The 8,626-nt window shown below is 38.4% G+C and overlaps 1 protein-coding gene across 1 annotated transcript; it reads right to left on the bottom strand.

The window, feature by feature from the left end:
- Positions 1-661: 661 nt before the first annotated feature.
- On the bottom strand, positions 662-7,858 carry LOC114544680 (loricrin-like). The gene is made up of 3 exons (XM_028563252.1): positions 7,846-7,858; positions 1,624-2,163; positions 662-1,005 (listed from the first exon to the last, which is right to left on the bottom strand). Exons 1-3 carry the CDS (start codon positions 7,856-7,858, stop codon positions 662-664), a joined length of 897 nt encoding a protein of 298 aa, XP_028419053.1.
- Between the last annotated feature and the right edge of the window lie 768 nt (positions 7,859-8,626).

The raw sequence follows: 8,626 nt of genomic DNA, 5'->3' as shown, positions 1-8,626 counted from the left end.
GACCTGAAAATATTACAATTTGCAACTTTCGCATCATGACAACATTCATGAAAAACATGGGTGGACGTAGAATAAAACATCACGCAGAAGAAAGCCCGGAAACGATATAGGAATGGTGATACTATGATAGTAACATTTATTTATCAGGTTACATCAAAATAAATGAAATCAATTATACTGCTGTATGAAGAGGGAGCAAAGTTGTATTTAAAAAAATCATTCCTCTTACTCGGATTTATAATTTATCACTTTACACCTCTGAAATCTGACGTAATGTCGCGTTCGTCACTCTCTCTGGTGTTTGGATATTTTATCATGACGTTTTGGTTGAATTTATCTCTCAATGTGTAGAATATCTGCATTTCGTCCAACAGCGAGAAACATTCCGAGTAGACAAAAAACCCCACCACCCAAAATACAGTCTCTCAGAATTGTTCTTCGGCTTGAAAATGATTGCATTTATTTATGGTGAAAGAAAGGAAAAAAATCATTTTATTTATAAAACAAAGTAAAGTTACACATGTACCTAATTTTTTAGGCTAAATTATTATTCCCATCATTTTTGTTTATAAAATACATCAGATTATTATTAAGTCTTGTTCTCAGCAACCAAAGCGCAATAAAGATCACTAAACATAGCAAATTAAAAGCCGATACTGTTTTAAACAACACGTTTTATTTCGACATAACCATCTCCGTTTTCATTCACGTCTTCTACGTTTGCTTGCGTCTTTCCAGCGTTGTAAGAACCACCTCCTCCACCACAAGATTGATTATCATTATTTCCTGATGCTCCACCAGAATATCCTCCACCTCCTCCTGCACCTCCTCCGTCTCCATTTGCTCCTCCTCCTCCTCCAAATCCACCGACAGCATTATTAGTGCCAGCACGTCCTCCTGCACTCCCCTGAATAAATCCTCTCCCTCCTTCCCCACCTCGGCCATAGGAACCACCAAAATGAGAACTGCTGCGTCCATTGCTGTAAAATCCACCACCACCACCACCTTTAAGAACAAATATTATATTTTTAAATCTTTTAAGTTACAAAAATAATTAATCTCAAATTGTTAGTTACAATTGCTTAGTCGCAGTTGGTATAGGGCGTAAGAAATTCCCAAGTTTTAGCCATGGGTAAAGCTGTGCAATAATTAAATTAAAAAGGAAAATTTGCGATTCGAAATGATTCTGTTTGTCTAAACCTACACAAGATGTATCAAAACGTGGTAGACGTCTTCCAGGCGAAAGCGCACACTCATCGTTAGTGAAAAAAATGGTGTTTGTATTGGAAGAAGAGTGTTTTTAAAAGACGATTCAAAAGGTCTGTTTTCGTACACCGAGAAAAGCATTCACTTAATCATCATTTGCTCAAATAAGTTATTATGCTGATAGAATATCCGTGTAGCGATAGGGCACTCTTTAAAGAAGCTGTCAGAATCAACAAATATATTAAACGTGCCTGCAGAGGGTATGCGTCGTTTTGAACAGCTGTTTTCGGTGATCGCTTCAAATACTGCCTTATGTGTATATTTATTTAGTAATGACCTGTCACTAGAATTTACGTGGTTTAAGAAATTGCGCAAATATTGAAAACCTATTCGAGTTCTCGGTCTATGGGGGATTACCTGAGTAATCGTTGTCTGCTTGGGAAGCGCCACTCCCATTCTCCCCCCCAGACCAAATGGCACACGAGCGTTCACATTGATTTCTTCTTCCAGATGTTCTTGCATTTGCATCACAGTTTGCCATTCTGTTCCTGAGATTTTCAACGCCAACCCCGCCCCCAGCAACAATAAGCGGTGTGTTTGACGATGTCGCTAGAAATGATCCGCCACCTCCCCCTGAAGACCAACTCCCAGAATTCACTGCAGCTGTCTGTCCAACCAATATTTTAATGACATCTCCTTTCTGAAATTTAAATTCACCCCTGATATAAGCCCCACGACCTCGAGCAGTTGAGCCGTATTTATCATGTCCTCCAGCTGCATCAACTGCAGTGATTTTGTATGTTCCAGTGTAGGGAACTGTCCAGAACTGTATCCCATTCCTGAGAATCACCATGTTGTCATTATCTTTCCCCACATAGTAGATGCCCAGGGATGAAGGACCAAGACGACCAGTTGCTCTAAGACTTGTAAAGTTGGCGTGGAACGCATTATTCAGTACTAGAATTTCAAAATGGATTGGGGAAGTATTAAAAAACGGGCGTCAGTTTCTATGAAACTTGTTTATTTGTGGAGATTAAGCCATTGGCAGCTAGCAGCTGCATTTGCTGGCAAAAACAATTGAAATGAGCTGGCGCTAGTTCTTGAACAGAGATTCAAAAATATATCAAAGGGTGCACAAGAGTTCCGTTTTACGGAAAGCTTTAAAAGAATATCAGTATTGCGTTTTTCTACATAATGTTTATGGTCATTGCCTCTCAATTCATTGATATCAAATAATGAAAACTTATCGGACATTAAAACAATAGAGACTCTGTAAAGAGTAAACATTTTGAAAACTTTCTACGTTTCGACTAAACCACAGAATATCTATCAGGAGGATAACTCCATTGTTTTTCGCAAGTACCGCAAATGGAAGCAATCACCCACCTGCCCATATTAAAAACGGGGCTGTTGGCAGGGGTGGTGATTTCCTGCATTTACGGTACTTCCTGAGTGACGAATCCACGTATGCAAGAAAAAACAAAAGAGTTCTCCTTCTGAGGCCGGTTGCTCGAAAGGCGCTTAGCTGAAACGGTGGATAAGCCAAAGTGTTCTCATACATCTTGTGAATAATTGAGCCTACATTTTATGCATTAAATATGAACTTCCATTGAAAATTAAACTATTTACATTGAAATATTTCAGTTCAGTTGTTCAATAAATAGATAATTTTTTTCCATTTTGAACTTAGCCACCGTTTAAGCCAAACGCCTATCGAACAACCGGCCCCTGATAGGTATTCTGTGACTTAACTAGAGACAATCATCAGGAGAAGAATAATAGTCTGGACATTTTTTTCTCTCCAAAAGTTCACCTTTACGTATTAGCGCCTTGACCGAGTTCGTCATAACATCACCTTGCTCTACAGAGTCTATAAAAAAGATCTTGTTATATCCAATATTGGGGTTATAATAATTATGCTGAGCCTATACGGTCTATAGTTCCGTAAAATATTGTCAGATATCATTCCATCAATTCCATTTTCTGGTATGTTCGACCATGTTCGAGAATTCGACCATGGTCAAATATACCGAAAAACGGATTACTCGACAATAGTCGAAAATACCGAAAATTGACTACTTGACCATGGTTGAATATACCGGGGCATGAATACTGGACCATGGTCGAATATACCGAAAAATGGAATACTCGACCATGGTCGAATATACCGAAAATTGATGCTCAACCATGATCGAATATACCGGAAATTGAATACTGGACCATATTCGAAAATACTGAAAATTGATGTTCGATCATTGTCGAATATACCGGAAAATAAAATACTCGACTATGGTGTATAGAATATACAGAAAATAAGTATACTCGACAATGGTAGAATTGGTAGAATATACTGGTAAACCATGGTTCAACCATGATCGAGTATTCATTTTCCGGTATGTTCGACTAAAACATTGCACAGCCTCGTAATCAGGCGCGCTTTAATAGTAAAAAATATATAACGTTGCATTCAATTTTTGTATAGAGGTCAGCTGAAAAAAGGCGAGCACGCGGTGGTGCTTGGAGTGGTTTTGCTTAGCGAGGAAGCACCTGGCAGAAAATGACCGATTTCTGACAAATCGTGACCAATTTGGTATTTTTTGAAAAACCTAGACATGAGGAATTTCGATGTTTTTTAAATTAGCCTACAATGTCTTTTTATATGCGCAAAGCTGGACTGACATTCAATATTAACTCGTCTTTAAGGTTGCGTCAGGTCAACCCTATAATTATTCTCACGTGCATCTCGATTTCAGCGATTTTTGTTTGTCAGCATTGCCATTGCTGGCATTTAAGAAACATTTGGACATAATCCTAACCTATATTTCAATAAATTATCGTCGTAGTGGGCTGGTGGAGTAGCATGATGCAACAGTTTGTCTAAGTGTCTACTGTTAATAGTGCGTCATGTTCGTGCTTCAGTTTAAGAAGGCTTTAATATTTTTATACCGAATATTTGGGAAGTCAAACTAGACTGACCTGGAAGTTGAAGTTTCCCTGAAATTCTATCACATGGCACATAAAGTTTGGAGATCACATGAGATAGCTCCGCGCATGTGCGGGTGCATGCTTTAAAGCATGGTGGGTTCATCAGTATAACGTTGTTAACCAGGCAGCATAATTTCATCATCGTAATTTATAAAGTATAGAAATTCGAAATCGACCCGAAGCGTTTGTTTATAATCATTATATGTACGGACTTGACTTTTTTCATAAGCTGCTTTAATTTCATTAGTTATTATAAATAGTTGTTTCTTCATTTATTTTCAATAATTGAAGTGCAAGTAGCTAATTTTGTTTTTAACTGTTATGGAGTCCCATGCAGTCATCCCATTCTAATTCTTTTGTGTTGCATTGTATTGTACCGTATCGTGTCGATTATCCTATCGTGCGTATACGTATATAATTATAACTGTATGTTGTAATGTATTTGTATTCAATTGTAGTTATATCTTGTGACTTTATGATAATAATGACGAAGCTTGTAAATAAAATATATCAAAAAATCAATAAACAGCCATTGGTCAGATTCACTTTTAAACGCATTATTATAAAATGAGAAAAAAAGTCCTCCTTCGAACTGCTTCAAATATTTCCGGTATATTACCTGAAAATATGACAATTTGCAACTTTCGCATCATGAAAACATGCATGAAAAACATTGGGTTGACCCTGAATCCTGGGCGTAGAATAAAACATCACGCAGTTTAACGGCCGGAAACGATAGGAATGGTAATACTATATGATTGCAACATTTATTGATCAGGTTACATCCAAATAAATGAAATCAATTATACTGCTGTATAAAGAGGGAGCAAAGTTGTATTTTAAAAATGATTCCTCTTACTCAGATTTATAATTTATCACTTTACACCTGCAAAATCTGACGTAATGTCGTGTTCGTCACTCACCCTGGTGTTTGGATATTTCATCATGACGTTTTGGTTTAAATTTATCTCTCAATATGTGGAATATCTGCATTTCGTCCAACAGTGAGAAACATTCTGCTGAATGTCAACTTTCCAAGTAGAACCCCAAAATACAGTCACTCAGAATTGCTCTTTGACTTGAAAATGATTGCATTCAATTTATGGTGAAAGAAAATCATTTTATTTATAAAACAAAGTAAAGTTACACATGTACCTAATTTTTTAGGCTAATTTATTATTCCAACAATTGTTGCTTATAAAATACATCAGATTCAGTGGCGTAACTAGAAGGATAATTGGGGGGGGTGAATATTCATATATCCAGTTCTGCCCTACGGATTTCTTTTGTAATTGCAATAGCTTACAATAGAAATCCGTCGGGCAGAACTGAATATATGAATATTCACCCCCCCAATTATCGTTCTAGTTACGCCCCTGATCAGATTATATGCCTTGTAACCCACGTGTTTCGTGAGTTCAGACGTGTGTTTTGAAGCTCCACAAGTCTCTCAAATAAACTGATCTTTTATCGTTTATAATTGGTATAAACCTGATCAGCTAAATGTGTTAACTTTATGGCGTCAACATTAAGCGGAAAATTATGCTTTGCATGGAGTGGCGACTACGAATCTTTAAAGCAGTTCATAAAGGACGACCTAGATCTCGAAGGAATATGGTCGCAGCCTGGTGGGGATAGAAAACTTTTCACTTTTGATGAATCTACCATATTGTGGAAAAAGAATAAGAATCTGTTGTACCTTGATGGTGCGAGAGCGAACGAGATTACACAAAAGTTTTGTAAGCTGATATGCTCTTCCGAAGCTCCCATTTTGGACGCTCGGCAGTCGGGCATGCAATCGTCTGCTACAGTCAATGTAATTCTAGATGACCTTCAACAAGGCCAGTTGGTAAACTCGGAAGCGATTCGGGCTTTATCGGGGACGATTTCTCACATAACATCGGTGATTTCGCATTTCCAGAGCTTTATGGATAAAGATAAAGGCGGCCAAGACGATTTAAACTCGGCAGCGCCTCCGAATGAAGCGAGCGAGCGAACAATCTGAATATGTTAATCAAGATAACATTAATGATGCAACAATTGTGAAGCCTTTTGTCTTGAACGATTCGCAAATCCTAATATGATCAATGGGCCGGAATCTGTTAACGATCTCACTAATCAAGAACCCATTGTTATTATGATGCATGCGAATACTAATGATAGCCTTGTTGTCGTGAAATTAAGCGAGAACGAACAGTTAAAACCTAATAATGATACAACAAGTGCTGAGCTGACTTCATCGCAAGAATGTAAATTAACTTACGCAAACACTGTAAAGTCATCTCATGCAATTGATACGAGTAATAAATCAGAAATCACCAAGCAGAAACAAGGTGCCTTCTAGCGAGTCCGATGGTTTTATCGGAGTAGAGCGAAAGCGAAGAAAATAAAGAAATTTTTTCTATCTGGCATCGCCCAAGACGTGAATGAAAATCAGATTTTATCTTACCTAAAGAAGAAAATATAGTCCCAACATATATCTCCATTTTCCCTAGTCGGCGCAGTGGAACCTTTCATCGAAGATCCATGTCCCTCTGGCTGCTAGTTCACTCGTGCAAGAAGATAATTTCTGGCCAAAATTTGTTACTTGTAAGCCTTGGCGCCCAAAGGAGGAGCATCTTGCGAAGCATGAAATAAACTTAACCCATAAGGGAATTTTATCAACGTACGTGTAATGGCTCACACAATTCAAGTCAGAATATCTTCTCGCGCTCATGGCCATAGATCTAGGCAAAATGCGCGGAACATAGCTAACCTTAAGTACGTAAATATTGTAAAGCATGATGCTTTGACGGATGTTAACAATATTAATAGATCTAATATGAATAAGTCTGTCCAAAAGTCAGCACCTTGCAACAATCTTCAGTTCGTTCCATCTCTCCTACTGTCCAATACGATGTCAATTGTACCAAAGATTGACGAAATAGCCTATACGATTAGCCTGGAAAACCCTGATATAGCCTTTTTTACAGAGACTTGGCTTAAAGAATCGATACCAGACCAGTCAATTAAAATAAACGGATACCAATTATTTCGACGTGACCGCATTAACAGTTCACATGGGGGAGTTTGTGCATACATTAAAGACTCTATTGAAAGTAAAATTCTGTTAGATCTCCAAGCGGACGAATACGAAATACTATGGCTACTACTTCGTCCAGAAAGGCTGCCCCGTGGATTCCATAATATAGTTGTAGCGGTTATTTACCATCCACCCAATTCGGATAATAAAGCAATGCTGGATCATCTAAAAAACTCGTTAGAACGCGTTGAAACCATACACACTAATAGTGCGATCATTTTGGCTGGAGACTTCAACCAACTAGAGTTTAAATCAACTGCCAGGTGCTTCCAGCTTAAACACATGGTGACCTTTCCCACAAGAGGTGCAAATACCCTGGATCAAGTGTTTACTAACTTACATAAATTCTACACTGAACCTATTCCTAGCCCTCCATTTGGCTTATCCGATCATATAACTATCTTAATATTTCCAACAAGGCGACAAAGAACCGGGTGCCATAAAAGATTAATCAAAGTACGGGATAGAAGACCAAGTAAAGTTGGAAGTCTTGGGAGATTTCTGTCAAACATAGCTTGGGAAGACGTGCTATCAACCGCCCCGACTGTTGATGAGAAATTAGAAATTTTTACCGATCTTATCCATTGTGGATTAGATATCCTGATGCCGGAACGTTCGATAAAAGTTCATGTGTCTGATCGTCCATGGATGACTAACCAGCTTAAACGGCTCATTATTCAAAGGCAAAAGGCGTTTTCACGAGGAAAGGATGGTTTATTCAGGCATTTAAGGAATAAAGTAAACCGTGAAAGGAAGCGATGCCGAAAAAGTTATTATCTATCTAAAGTCCGTGGACTAAAGGAAATTAAACCGCACAGATGGTGGCACGAAATCAAACTGTTATGTGGCTCTTCGGAAAAGCATAACCCAGATTTTCGATCAAGCTTGACTACGAACTTAAATTGCAACGATTACGAACTAGCAAATAAGATCAATGAAGCCTTATCAGTGTATGGCAGACTACAATCCGCTGACTAATGACGTATGTGTCTTGAAGGAAGACGACGACGAACCAATACAAGTTACCGAAATGGTGGTCGCAAAAACTTTACGTGAATTAAGCGCCACAAAAGCGAATGGCCCGGACAAGTTACCAAACTGGGTACTGAAGACATACGCCGATATATTAGCACCTGCCGTTGCTGATATTATCAACTGCTCATTCCAAACGTGCAAAGTCCCACAAGCATGGAAGATGGCTGACGTTCCCCCCATCCCTAAACAATCAAAGATCACGGACTTTAATAAAGATCTAAGGCCAATTTCTCTGACGTCAACCTTATCAAAAGTGGCAGAAAAATTCATCATTGACAGAGGACTGAGGCCGACTTTGCTTAGATCCTTGGATCCATC

Source organism: Dendronephthya gigantea, unplaced genomic scaffold, assembly GCF_004324835.1.
Source record: "Dendronephthya gigantea isolate DGI-Jeju-01 unplaced genomic scaffold, DenGig_1.0 000902F, whole genome shotgun sequence".
Taxonomy (NCBI): Eukaryota; Metazoa; Cnidaria; class Anthozoa; order Malacalcyonacea; family Nephtheidae; genus Dendronephthya; species Dendronephthya gigantea.
The sequence above is the reverse complement of the archived record's forward strand: the minus strand, read 5'-3'. Positions and strand labels throughout refer to the sequence as shown.